The 15,219-nt window shown below is 36.1% G+C and overlaps 1 protein-coding gene across 1 annotated transcript in view; it reads left to right on the forward strand.

Moving 5' to 3' along the window:
* ADAMTS20 (ADAM metallopeptidase with thrombospondin type 1 motif 20) overlaps window positions 1-15,219 on the forward strand; it is a 190,306-nt gene that overhangs the window by 143,693 nt on the left and 31,394 nt on the right. Inside the window, exons 30-32 of the mRNA XM_060111904.1 lie at window positions 6,016-6,189; window positions 6,267-6,437; window positions 14,328-14,528. Of these exons, the coding sequence (XP_059967887.1) occupies window positions 6,016-6,189; window positions 6,267-6,437; window positions 14,328-14,528 (546 nt within the window). The remainder of the gene's footprint in view (window positions 1-6,015; window positions 6,190-6,266; window positions 6,438-14,327; window positions 14,529-15,219) is intronic.

The raw sequence follows: 15,219 nt of genomic DNA on the forward strand, positions 1-15,219 counted from the left end.
TGGCTTGCCACCAACTCTGAAATTATATAAGATTCACTAAAGGAATGTATTTCAGGGGTTTCTAAGATACAGATATGAATATGTAAAGACTATAAAAAAACACAGATGCTTTTGTACAGAGTCGGCTTTTTTTCTTTGAATTGGTTTTCCTTGTCATAGAAATTAGCTTCATACACCCACACAAAACCCCCAAACTCTGCCAGAAACAAATGACCACTAGTGAAGTCGCTAGCTTTGATTTATTCTATTAAAAGTACCCACATGAAGTTAACAATTGCAGGCTGTCAGCGAGATGCATATAATAATATATTCAACAGAAGTGTAATTTCAGAGATAGTTACAAGATAATCACTGGTTGCTACTTTTGTTCCAACTGCGTAAATTGTAACATTGCTTTACTAGAATCCCTCACTATAATTTCATTTTATTACTATTTTACATTGTACCTCTAATGGAAAGACTTATTTGGCAAACTGTGACCACAGAGGTGCTCAAATGAGTTTTGAAGTTAACACTCTTCATTTGGTATTTGATATCATTTTTTTTTAATGAAAGGATTTAGTAATGCATTTTAATGACTGCAGCCAAACAGGAACAAACATTGCTATATAGAGTCCTTTGTCCCTAGGGTCCAGATGTATACCTTTAGAGGCAAAATAAATACTGGAATCATTTAAAAAGAAAAAAAGCCTCATCCTCTTATTTCTGGAACCAGGCTTTTTGTTTTTGTTTTCACCTAATTTTACCTATTTGGGAATACCAGCTTCACTTGTAAATTCAAGTTTTTAAGGCTAGCATGGGGCGTTAGCATCCTCATGGTCTCATGCTTTGTTCAGTGCCATCCAAATGTAGTATTTATATTCAGAAAAAAAAAATCATCCAGAATTCTCACCTCCCCTTGATCATGGCAAACCTGCCGGACAGCTTAGAAAGATACTTGAAGAATCTCAGGCAACCCTATTGAATCTAGATCCTCGTGATAGCAGCCACTTACTTGGTCCCTCTTTTCAGGGACCCATTATTTTCTTTGTAGTATTTTAAGAGCAGAGCTGGAACCAAATGTGATATGAATTCCAAATTCTCACAAGTCTACCGGCTAGTGTCCCCCTTTCCCAAAACACCTAATCTGAAAAAAATTTTTTTTGGAAACTATTTGCTAAATGCTGACATGGTTAAGTGATTTTGTATTTCTGTAATTCCATATTTTCTGTATTTCCAAGATACATATATAAATCATATTTGATTTAAATATTTGATTTCAAATATAGTCATATTTGAAAAAATTGTGATGTATACATATATATCTTTTATAATCTAAAAAGATAGTAAATCTTAAGTCCCCACAGCCCCTGACCAAGAATGCAGAGCCTCTTCATCTTTACACCCAGGTTAAGTGAGTTTTCTTCCAGGAAGACAGGCTGAGGCCAAGCTCAGAGAGGATGTCTTTTTGTTCTGGGGCTGGGTGAACTATGCTTCTCAATCTTTTCTAGCTAGTGCCAGCAATTCTGTTTTTGAATTTCTATGCTGCCTGTTAACTCTCTTCCTTTATCATCTTTCTTGATACTTAAGATGGTCTATCTTTGAGTGGGCTGAGACGACTAATACTCTTTGATTTGAGGCATGTGTCGAGGAACTTTTCAAGGCAAAAATATTTGTATCTCTGTAAGAAAAGTGAAAAAAATGGGAATAGGAAGTAAGCAGCAAGGGACAGTCACTTCCTGACACTGCTGAGAGACTTCTGTATTCTTCCCAACTGTAGGTATTATTCATTATGCAGATGAGGAAACAACAGCTTATAGGGGTTAAGTACTGAATAGCTTGTGCAGGTCACAGGCCAGGAAGTGATGGGGGCGGGGGGTGAGCATTTGAACACTTGTCTGAGTCTTCCCTATTGTAGTTGCTGTCATAATTATTTTATAGTTATCATTTTACATGAGCTCATCTTTATACTTCCTTAGCAATGTCTTTTACTTCCTTAGCAATGTATCTCCCCTCTTACAAGGCAGCTGAAGTCAACAATTGCAGAATGTCACTGGATGACATATAACAATGCATTCAACAGAAACATAATTTCTATGTTGTGTTGAGTTCATTACAGGCTTATTTATATATAAAAAGTCTGTTGCATAAATTTAAGATATATATGGATTTTACATATCTTAGGAAAATAACTGAGGGTTTAATTGATCATGTATTGAATATGGTGTATTTGCTTAAATCACTAGAAACATATTAGGCTCATTAATACATGAAGAGTGTTCAAAACTTTGCACTAATAAATTCTGGTCAGATTTTTGGAGCAGTACCTATTCTGAGAACCACACTGTAAGAAAAGTCTTGACAAATTACCAAATCCCCAGAGAAGCACAATCGAATTGTTATAACTATTCTGTATCAGTTCCACTGTGTTCTGCTGCAAGTAGGAAAAGCACTGATTATTAGTGGATCGAACTCAGTCATTTATTCTTTACATAACAAGACCAGAAGGTCACTAGATTTAAGTTTGATTCAGTAGCTCCACAATGGCAGGGTGCTGGATGGACATTTCTGTGATTCTGTTGATCAACCCTAATGGTCATAAAATAGCTGCTCCCTTTCCAGGCCTCACACCTTTATACTTTCTCACATGAAAGTAAGTATGTATTTGTTCTATGTTGATAAGGTGGACAGGTTCTAGACAGTCGGTAAAGTTTACAGAAGAATATTTCAGCTCAATATAGGAGAGTATTTGCTAAAACTGCAGAGTCACCCAAAAATGAAATGATTGCTTTCAGGATACAGTGAACTTACTCATACTGAGGCTGTGGAAGTATGGGTACGTTTGATATTCATTCATTCACTACTGCTGTAAAATGGATTTCAGAATGAAAGAGGAATTGGAATTAGATATTCCTAGAGTCTTTTCTAACTCAAAATCCTGTACTACTGCTAATACTACTGCTACAGTATTGATGCATTTGAAATAAACTATAGTTACAAATAACTGACTATAATAAAATCAAAACCTTAATCCATTAACAAGAAATTATAAATAATGCATCAAGAAAGGACTTCACTATTCCATTTAAAATAATTGTTTATTAAATAGCAGAGTGAGTTAGCCTTAATGAACCCATTTTGGTAATGCATGTTCTAACATTTCTTCATCTCTGCTCTACAGTAGCTAAAACAGTACCTGTGGATTGGCTAAAACTTACCTTCTCCACTTCCACTGTCAAGTTTTTAAAGCACCAGTCTATGCAGTGTTGTAGTACATGTACGCATGAATAGGAAATTTGGCTGATTTTTCCTCTCTGAGTTAAATTATGTAGTGGCGGTCAGTTAGTGCCTTCCAATCAATTATTTGTGTTATACTCATAATGATAGACTCTCATTGCCTTCATATGAGTTACTTGGATTTTTAAAGAAAGATAAAATTTAACATGCTTATAAAAACGTGGTTCAATAAAGCTGTTGAATAAGGGTGACTACTCTGGAGTTACAGCTGTACCTTGGGAGGTCATTCTAATAATTCGCTGTACGTAAGAGTGAGTTATCATATCTTCACAGCATCTGCAGCCTGGAAGAGGAGCTGATGGGCAAAGGCAATAAGTTAGGCTTTGGAAATGTTGGATTTGATGTGCCTTTGACATATCTATGTAGAAAATACATGAAAATTCTTGTCAATACATGAAAAATTCCTTGTAAATACATGAAAATGTAAATGGAGAGCTCAGAATTATGATCAAGGTTGGAGAGGACAGATTTAGAAATTACTGGGACATAGAAGTTGCTCAGAAAGAGCTCAGAGGGTATAAAGAGAAACAAGTTATAAAGAGAACACTGGGAGAGGCTAACATTTAAAGGCTAAGCAGAGAAAATAGAGTCAGTTAAGGACTACAAGAGGAGAGTACCTGGAACCCGAGGGGATTTCAATCACAGAGGCCAGAAAGGCTCAACAGAATGTGGTCACTGGTGCTTAAGGTGTCAGTGAGATTAACTAAGAAAAGACTTGAAAAGTGTCTCTTGGACTTGGCAGTTAGGGTTATCGATGACATGAGGCTAAGAAATACTTCATTTAAGCAGTGAATTCTCTCCTCTGTTCAAATCTGAAATCACATCAGTTTAGTCTTTTGTACTCTTATCTCTAAAAAGTGCTGAAAAACAAAAGTTACTTGTGTTCTTCCAAGCAGTAGTCCAGTTTTTTTTTTTTTCTTTGAGGGTGAGGTCCATTATAGTAGCCCCCTATGGTGTCAGTGGACTCTTCTAAATGCATGCTGTGGTCAAAGAATCAGTCAGCCACTGTGGATTATTGAACTGTAGAAAACGCTATTTATCTGAAAGAACTTCTTGCTAAATTGTGTTTTGTGAAATTTGTTTTCAGGAATTTTTTTTCAGGTTTAGAAATAGGAAGTTTTCTGAATATGGTTTATATTTGTGAAATTATTACTGAAAAATGTTTGCAGGAGCCTTATTTTATAGACTAAACATTTTCACCAGAGGTTCACATAAGTTAAACTACATCCTGACATCTTAGTCTGCTTAATATTGTGCCCTGCACAAAATACACATTAAGTTATTATTATCTCCATACAAAGGAGCCATGTCTTTTTTGTGAAAACATTCAATGAGTTGTCAAAATTCAACTGCTAAAGCATGAAATGAGGGTCAATATAAGTAAGCGATGTAGATACGCATAATATTCTTTGTAAGTTAAAAAAATATAAAAATCCTCTTTTAAGTCAGTGGTTGCCGCTTATACACACAAGACAGAAAACTAAATTTAAAGGTGCCACTAGAGTAAAATTGTTGCAAGAGTTTATAAGAGGAGCTTGAGTCTAACAGGTGAACTAAGTTCTTAGCTTTTGTGGGCTTTAAGTGTTTTAAAATTCATGGTGAAACCATATTCTGCAGGGACATATTTACTGTTAGAGAAAAAAGCAACCACTGGCTCTGTGAATCCTGCAGAAATAGAGACCTTAATGAAAAACCTGAAGTTTTACCCTTACACCGTCACAGTTGCAAACAGCCATGAGGCCCCATGTAACACTCAATATGACCTCCAATCCCTTCTGGAATAACAAAGAGTATAAAAACCAAGCTCACAAATTAAATAAATACCCTTAGACATTCTCCCCACTTTATTAATGTTGGCATCCCAGCTCTTGGTTGTGGTCAGGCTCTGCTGTTTTATGGCTTGGCCTTGTGGAGTTGAGAAAGCCCTGAGAAGTTGCCAAGTCCTTCTCCATCCCGTGGAGGCAGCACGGGGAGAGCTCAAAGGCTGCAGTCAGAAAGAAGCGGGCTTAAACCTGCTTCACCACTGACTTCACGTAGCAGCTCAGGCAAATGACTTAACATCTCTTAGCTAAGTCCCAGGCCCTCAGCCCTGGTGCCTCCTTTGTAGAGCTGTTGCGAGGAATAAATGTGTGGGACATGTTCTGTGAAATTTTACAAATAACACAAAATCTTCTTTGTACAGATAAGACAAGTGAGAGGAGAGGCTAAGACAAGGTTGTCTAAGTAAACTGTAAGCTTACACGATCAGTTTCCCAAAACACCTCTCCACTGAAATACAATCACGAGTCAACAAATCAGCAAATGTTTGGATCCCCAAGCTGTAATAGGGACGGCAGGTATAAGGATGGATAGAACCCACACTTGGAAATTATTGTTGCTTTGAGGGAGATTATGAATACAGCATAATTTCAATATTTAAATAATATGCAAAAGCAATGTCATAGTAGAATAGTTTGTGTGGTAAATTTTATAGATATTAAATATGTTTAAGTCAGAAGAGAGAGCTATCAATTCGGATGGAGTATCTGGTCATAGTTTCTACAAGACTTGAATAGGTGTTGCAAAATAAAGAACATCTATTTGTATACTTGTATAGGTGCTCCAGACCAGGCAATGTTAAAAATACTTCTTGCATATATTTTCTATCTAATGCATGGTATAATTTTGCTCTACTTTGCGATTTTTACATAATCTGATATTTGTTAGTTAATTATTCCAATCGTTTGGGCTTCTTCGTAGTGCTCTGTGACCTGTGGCTCTGGAGTTCAGCAAAGGGATGTGTACTGCAGACTGCGAGGCGTTGGTCGGGTGGCGGAAGAAAAGTGTGATCAGTCCACGCGGCCTTATTTTCAGAGACAATGTTGGCGTCAGGACTGCATACAGTACCACTGGGTGGCGGGAGAGTGGCTGGATGTGAGTATTGTCAAGTACACTTTCAGACAACCCTTCAGTGAAAGAATGTGTTCTTCATTTCGTCATTGTATTTCTAGTGTTCAACGTCATGTAAGAAAAGAGAGACACATCGGCAAGTGAAGTGCGTGGGTGCACAAAACACGCAAGTGAATGAAAGTTTCTGCGATCCTTCAACCAGACCTCTTGCAATCAGAAAGTGCAGAAACCCTTCCTGCAAGTATATTGTGGTAACGGGAGACTCATCACAGGTAAGGCAAAGAAAGGAAGTTGAAAATTTTCGCTCCTGGAAAACACAGCTGAGTTTCAAATTTGACCCAGTTGAAACTGGGTCTAAATTTGAACATGGGAGCAGATGATGGTGTGCATATCAATCTAAGGGATAAAATCTCTGGCAGTTAGATGGTGCAAATAGAGTAATAGCGACATGTATGTTAAACTCTGGCGCAGTTCTGAAGCGGTGATAACTTTGAAACCGACTACCAGGGACAGTTTGGCATCTGTCCCTGCATAGTTGGTTGCTTTAAAAATTTTTTCTCTTCCGGTTTTATTGAGATATAATTGATGTACAGCCCTGTATAAGTGTAAGGGGTACAGCATATATCTGTCTCTGTCTACCATCCATGTATCTATCTATCTATCTACCTATATCTATCATCTATCTATCTATCAATCATCTATCTATCACTTCTTTATTCATCTATTTATGGAAACTTAGGTTGCTTCCATATCTTGAATGTTGTAATCAATGCTGCAATAAATATTGGGGTGTATATATCTTTTTGAGTTAGTGTTTTTGTTTTCTTCAGGAAAATATCCAGAAGTGGAATTTTGCTGGATCATATGGTAATTCCCATTCACAATTTTTTGAGGAAATGCCATAATATTTTCCATAGTGGCTGTACCAATTTATATGCCCACCAGCAGTGCAGGAGTGTTCCGTTTTCTCCATATCCTTGCCAGCACTTGTTTGTTTGTTGTCTTTTTGATTATAGCCATTCTGACAGGTATGAGGTGATATCACAGTTTTTATTTGAAATTCCTTGATGATTAGTACTGTTGAGCATTTTTACATGTGTCTGTTGGCCATCTGTATGTTTTCCTTGGAAAAATATCTATTCAGATCTTCTGCCCATTTTTAAACTGAATTGTTTGTTTTTTTTTTTTTTTGATATTCAGTTGTGTGAGTTCTTTATATATTTTGGATATTAACCCCTTATCCAATATATCATTGCAAATATATTGTCCCATTCAGTAGGCTGTCTTTTCACTTTTTTGATAGTTTCCTTTGCTGTGACAAAGGTTTTTATTGTGATGTGGTCCCATTTGTTTGTTTTCGCTTTTATTGCCCTTGCCTGAGGAGATGTATACAAGAAAATACTGCTAAGATTGGTGTGAAAGAACATATTACCTATGTTTTCTTCCAGGAGTTTTAGGGTTTCAGATCTTACATTTAAATCTTTAGTCATTTTGAGTTTATTTTTGTATATGGTGTAAGGAAATCATCCAGTTTTATTCTTTAGCATGTAGCTGTCGAGTTTTCAGAGTGCCATTTATCAATGAGACTGTCTTTTCCCCATTGTATATTCCTAGCTTTGTGCTAGGAATTAATAGATTAATTGACAATATAAGCATGGGTTTATTTCTGGGATCTCTGTTCTGTACCATTCAGCTATGTGTCTGCTTTTGTGCCAGTATCATACAGTTTTGTTTACTATAGATTTATAATACAGTTTGAAATCCAAGAGCATGGTAACTCCAGCTTTGGGGTTTTTTGAGGAGTTTTTTGTTTGTTTTTTTTTCTTAAGATTGCTCTGGCTATTCCAGGCCTTTTGTGGTTCCATTCAAATTTTTGGATTCTTTGTTCTAGTTCTGTGAAAAATGCCACTGGTATTTTGATAGGAATTGCATTATATCTATAGATTGCTTTGGGTAGTGTGGACATTTTAACAATATTAGTTCTTCCAATCCATGAGCATGGTGTATCTTTCCATTTACTTGTGTCATCTTCAAGTCTTTCATCAATGTCTTATAGTTTGCAGAGTACAGGTCTTTCACCTCCTTGGTTAAATTTATTCCTAGGTATTTTATTCCTTTTGATGTAATTGTAAATGGAATGGTTTTTAAAATTTTTCTTTCTGATAGTTTGTTGTTAGTGTATAGAAATGCAACAGATTTCTGTGTATTGATTTTGTATCCTACAACTTTAGTGAATTCATTCATTAGTTCCAATAGTTTTTTGGTGGAGTCTTAAGAGTTTTCTGTATATAATATCATGTAATCTGCAAATGGTTACAGTTTTGCTTCTTCCTTTCCAATTTGAATGTCTTTTATCTCTTTTTCTTGTCTGACTGCTGTAGCTAGAACTTCCAAAACTATGTTGAATAAAAGTGGTGAGAGTGGGATCTTTGAATTGTTCTTGATCTTAGAGGAAGGCTTAGAGGAAAAGCTTTCAACTTGTCATCACTGAGTGTGATGTTAGCTGTGGGTTTGTCATATATAACCTTTATTATATTGAAGTATGTTCCCTGTACTATTGAAATAATCATATGATTTTTATCCTTCATTTTCTTAATGTGGTATATCATGTTGATTGATTTGTGGATATTGAACCATCCTTGCATCCCTGGACTAAATCCTGCTTGAATTTGCTTTGCTAATATTGAGGATTTTTGCATCTATGTTCATCAGTGATATTGACCTGTATTTGAGTGTGTGTGTGTGTGTGTGTGTGTGTGTGTGTGTGTGTGTGTGTGTGAGATATCTTCGTCTAGTTTTGGTATCAGAGTAATGCTGGCCTTGTAGAATGAATTTGGAAGTGTGCCTTCACTGGCTATTTTTTGTAATATTTTGAGAAGGATAGATGTTGACTTTTCTCTAAATTTTTGATAGAACTCGTCTGTGAAGCCATCAGGTCCTAGACTTTTGTTCGCTGGGAGTTTTTAAATCACCGTTTCAATTTCAGTGCATGTGATTGGTCTGTTCATATTTTCTATTTCTTCCTGGTTCAGTCTTGGGAGATTGAACATTTCTAGAAATTTACCCATGTCTTCTAGGTTGTCTAATTTGTGCATTTCTAGAAATTTATCCATGTCTTCTAGGTTATCTAATTAGTTGGTGTATAATTGTTAGCAGTAATCTTTTGTGATCCTTGTATTTCTGTGGTGTCAGTTGTAACTTTTTCTCTTGCATTTTCACTTTCTTGATAGTGTCTTTTGTGCACCAATGTATTTAATTTTGATGAGGTCAGATTTATTTTTTCTGTTTACTTGTACTTTAGGTATCATTTTTAAGAAACTATTGCCCATCCAAGGTTACAAAGATTCACACTTATATTTTGTTCTAAGAATTTTATAATTTTAGCTGATACATTTAGGTCTATAATCCACTTTGTATTAATTTTTGTATATGATGTGAAGTGGGGTCCAACTTTATCCTTTTGCATGTGGCTATCCAGATGTTCCAACACAATTTTTGGGAAAAAGGGAACACTCTTGCACTGCTGGTTGTAAAGTGAATTGGTACAGCCACTATGGAGAACAGTATGGAGGTTCCTTAAAAAACTACAAATAGAATTACCATATGACCCATCAATCCCACTACTAGGCATATACCCTGAGAAAACCATAATTCAAAAAGAGACGTGTACCAAAATGTTCACTGCAGCTCTATTCACAATAGCCCGGAGATGGAAACAACCTAAGTGTCCATCATCGGATGAATGGATAAAGAAGATGTGGCACATATATACAATGGAATATTACTCAGCCATAAAAAGAAATGAAATTGAGCTATTTGTAATGAGGTGGATAGACCTAGAGTCTGTCATACAGAGTGAAGTAAGAAAGAGAAAGACAAATACCATATGCTAACACATATATATGGAATTTAAGAAAAAAAAATATGTCATGAAGAACCTAGGGGTAAAACAGGAATAAAGACACAGACCTACTAGAGAATGGACTTGAGGATATGGGGAGGGGGAAGGGTAAGCTGTGACAAAGTGAAAGAGTGGCATGGACATATATACACTACCAAACGTAAGGTAGATAGCTAGTGGGAAGCAGCCGCATAGCACAGGGAGATCAGCTCGGTTCTTTGTGACCGCCTGGAGGGGTGGGATAGGGAGGGTGGGAGGGAGACGCAAAAGGGAGGGGATATGGGAACATATATATATGTATAACTGATTAAATTTGTAAAATAAAAAAAATAAAAAAAATAAAATAAAAAAAATAAAAAAAAATAAAAATAAAAAACTGTTCTTTCCTCATTGAATTATCTATTACTGAAGAGTTAATTTTGAACTCTGAATTCAGTTCCCTGATCTATGTGCCTATCCTTATATCATTACCACATAGTCTTGGTTTTATAGTAAGGTAGTTTTATAGTAAGTGTTGAAATCAGGAAGTGTGAGAGAACCAATTTTGCTTTTCCTTTTCAAGATTATTTGCTTATGTTGTGTCCCTTACATTCCTATATAAATTTTAGGATCAACTTTTCATATGAATCTTGATCAGTTTGGGGAATGTTACCATCTTAAAAGTGTCTTCCAATCCATGAATTGACATGTCTTTCCATTTATTTAGGTCTTATTAATTTCTTTCAAGGATGCTTTATAGTTTATAGTTTTCATTGTACAAATCTTACACTTTTTGGTGAATTTTGTTCCTAAAAATTTTATTAATTTTTTATGCTCCTGAAAATGAAATTATACTCTTAATTTCATTTTCTGCTTTTCCGTTCATAATGTGCAGTGATAGAATTGATTTTTGTATGTTAAACATGTTTATTGAGCACAGTTCTTTTTTTGTGTGGATTACTTAGCATTTTCTATATACAGAAGTATATCATTTGCAAATCCATGTAGTTTTATTACTTCCTTTAAATCTGAGTGCCTTTTACTTTGTTTTCTTGCTTAGTTTCCCTGGCTAGAAACTCCAAAACAATGTTGAGTAGAAGTGGTAAAAACAGATATCCTTCTCTTTGGAGGAAATCTTTCAATTTTCATAATTGAATAGGTTAGCTATGGATTTTTTTGTAGATTCTCTTTATCATACCCTCCTATTCTTAGTTTTCTTGGTGTTTGTATAATGAAAATGTGTCAGTTTGTCAAATGCTTTTTTTGCATCTATTGAGATGCTCGTGTGGTCTTTATGAGTCTATTTGTATGATGTATTCCATTGATTGATTTCACATGTTGAAACAGTGTTACATTCCTGGGATAAATCTTACTTTGTCATGGTGTATGATCCATTTTATTTGTTTCTGGGATTGTTTTGCTAGTGTTCTGTTGAGGATTTTTACATCTATATTCATAAGAGATATTGGTCTGTAGTTTTCGTTCCTTGTTATGTCTGCCTAGTTTTGGTATGAGGGAAATACTGGCCTCATATGACAAATTAGGAAGTGTTCTTTTCTATTCTATCTTTTGGAAGTGTTTTGGAGGGGGAGGGTGCTAATTCTTCTTTAAACTTTTGGGGGAATACACCAATGAAGGCTCTTGTCCTGGGTTTTTATTTGTGTGAAGTTTTTTGTTTATTAATTCAATCTCTTTACTTGTTATAGGTCTACATAGATTTCTATATACAGATTTCTTCACAGGTTCTCCCATCTTTCCAGAGATTGTTGTTACTGCTGTTTGTTGTTGTTTGTTTGTTTGTTCAGTGACTTTTCTGAACTAACTGTAAAGTCTGTATTCTGTCTCAAGTGGTCACTAAAGTCTCTATCTGATTAGTTTTCAACTAATGACTGGATAGTGATTTCCTGAGATACTTGGAACCAGTAATCTCCACTCTTTGCCAAGAGGCTCTGTGTGCATGTGTGGGCATCTTCAACACTAGATGAGGCAGTTGACAACTCTTCCTTAACCTTAACTTCCTGCTTGAGCAGAGCCTTGACATCAGCCAGAAATGAGAGTGTAAGTACTTCTCAGATATTTCCTAAGCTTGCACACAGCCCTAGACATGTGCACAACCTTATGTATGTCCATGGCCTTCTAGTTATCTATGACTCTATTGGAGTTTTTAAAGCCCCTGTGGACATCTCCTTTCCCAGCTTTTCCTTTTAAGCTTTTCTTGGTAGCCCATTGCTTGTCTGACTGTTATCCACTTCCTCTGGAAGCTGCAAAGTTAAACAATAGCCTTTAATTGTGTTCAAAAATGCCTCCAAGGAGAAGGCTTTTAGCACTGGGCAAGTGCTGGGTAAAGTCAAATAGAGACTTGCAAGTGAGGTCTTTCAGAAAACCACCAAACGTTTCAAATAATGACAGTTCTCTGGAAATGAGGCTTAGAAAGATGTTCAATCCCTCTGGTGGCTTCCATGATTTTGTTTTTCACTATGTTTGCAGGGCTATTGATTTTCAATCCTCCTATAGAGCTGAAGAGGGGGAATGGGAATAGGGCAAACTAAAACACACAAAGCTCACTGTTCTTACTGAGATTTAGCCTTATTTCTTTAATAAATTCTTCCCGGATTGCTGCAAGCCTTTGGTTAATTTACAGAGCTCTGAAAAAGTTGATTTTCACAAGTTTTGTCAGTTTTCTCATTGCCTTTATAGAAGAGAACATTTTCAGATGTCCTTGCTCTGCTGTTTTCACCGATGTCACTCACCCCTTGGGGTCTGCTTTGATAGATGGATATTTCTCCTCACCATAGGTTATATTTTCCTGCCTCTTTGCATGCCAGTTAATTTTTTATTGCATGCCAGGCATTATGAATTTTACTTTGCTGGCTACTGGATAGTTTTTATTTCTATACGTATATTTTGAGCTTTGTTCCAGAATGCAGTTATTTTGTCTGTAAGAAGTGTGATCTTTTCTTGTCTTGCTCTTAAGATTTTTTATGGGAGACCAGTGCATTGTTTAGTCTAAGGTTAGCTATTCCACTCTACTGTGGCAAGACCCTTTTGAGTACTCTACCTATTGCTGCATGTATATAAGGTTTTCCAGTCTGAATGAAGGGAACAGACACTATATTTGGTCCTGTGTGAGTGCCAGATACAGTGATTCATATGTCATTTATTTATTTAAAAATATTTATTTATTTATGTTGCACCAGGTCTTATTTGAGGCACACAATATCTTTGTTGTGGCATGCGGATCTTTAGTTGCGGCATATGAGATCTTTCAGTTGTGGCATGCAGACTTCTTAGTTGTGGCATGTGGACTTCTTAGTTTCAGCATGCAGACTTTTAGTTGTAGCATGCATGCGGGATCTAGTTCCCCGACCAGGGATCGAACCTGGGCCCCCTGCATGGGAGCATGGAGTCTTACCCACTGGACCACCAGGGATGTCCCCATATGTCTTTTAATAGGTTCATCCCTTGGCCTCAGTTGGTGTCCTCACATGTTTTCACTGGTCAGAACTCTGCTGTCCCCTTGGGATCCCTTTCCTTGTTCCAAAATCTGTAAACTCTCTCAAGACATTAAGCTGGAGCAATTATAGGGTCACTTTGTTTGTTTCCATCTCCCAGGGATCACTGTCCTTTATTGCCTAATGTCCAGTATCTTAAGAGCCATTGTTTTATCAATACATATTTTCTTCAGGTGTTTTTGTTGTTTTAGGTCAGATGGTAACTCTATTCCTTGTTACTCCTTTTTGTTGGAGTCAGAAATCTATTTGCCCATTTTTTCTCTGGATCGTTAACTTATATCTTAATCACTTACCTATTCTAGTCAAATGGTAGTACACATCACATTGTATGTATAGAGATAAATATATGCTAAACTTACATAGAGTTACAAGCACATTAAGACTAATAAATGTCCTTTATTTCAGGTATGATATGTTTCGTTTCTCCAAAGCTCTGCTTATAAGGAGATAAATTTTCATTCAGTTAAGCTATTCTTTGTAGTGTGACCAAGAAAACAGAAAACAAACAAATGAACAAACAGAAAAAACATAGGCACTGCAAATAGACAATCTACCCTGAATCTGGATCCTTTCCATCCTGGTACAACTCTGCGAAAGTTGCCTAATACCTCTGAACCTTTGTTTACCCATCTGTAAATGAGGCTAATAAATAGGATTGTTGTGGGGATACCATAACATAGTATATATTAAGTACCTGGAAAGTAGTGGTGCTTAACCCTGGTTAAGTTTAAGGGCATCTTCTTCTCCCTTCGTAACATTGTATTTTTCAGTGTGCAGGTAACTGTGGATTTAGTTACCGACAAAGGATTACATATTGCATTGAGATCCGATCTACTGAGAAATATAAGCTTCATGAGCTGTGGCCTATAGACTATCAAGAATGCCCTGTGCTGCCTTCCCCTCAGGTTTACAAATGCAATTTTAGAACCTGTTTGCATATGGCCACTTGGAAAGTTGGAAAATGGAGCAAGGTCAGTATATAATTATGAATTTAAAATCTTCTGAATGAAACTTTCTAGTTGTGGGATGCCTAGTATTCTGCACTTCTAACTAGATGTCAGAGTTGTCTCATACCCCTATTGTCTAACAATCACTTTATCAGTTATTTATCAGTTATCGTCTCTTTTCCTATGTTTTCTATAACTTGCCTTAAGCAGGGAACATAATTAATACTTGTTTCTTTTCCTCAGAGAACCTGGCATAGTGGCTTGCATTTTGAATAGATGCTTAAGCAATACTTATTGGTTAAGTGAAAAAGTAAATAAATCTAATGTATGAGTAATACAGGTTATTTGCACCATATTCCATTTCCAATTTAATTGATAGAAAGCAAGTAAATATTGCTTTGCAAACTTAGAATACAGCAATGAGTAAAAACTCAGTAGTCTGAATAACCATCATTAATTAATATTTATCAAGTATTTACAATATACTGCTGAGCTAACTATACAAAATAAATGGAAAGAAGCCAGTAACTGAGAAAGAATAGATTCAGTTTCTTAAGGATTAGCCCCACCTGTGACTCTCTAGCCTCCAGCATATTTTTGTGTCTGCAGAAATTCTAGCCATTATTGATCATCAGTTTTTTCCAAAAGGACCTAGTTTGAAAGGAGGAGATATGTATTTACTGGCCTTATTATCCATTATATAATTTACCTTCAA

This window comes from Mesoplodon densirostris, chromosome 11 (assembly GCF_025265405.1).
Source record: "Mesoplodon densirostris isolate mMesDen1 chromosome 11, mMesDen1 primary haplotype, whole genome shotgun sequence".
NCBI classification, from domain to species: Eukaryota; Metazoa; Chordata; class Mammalia; order Artiodactyla; family Ziphiidae; genus Mesoplodon; species Mesoplodon densirostris.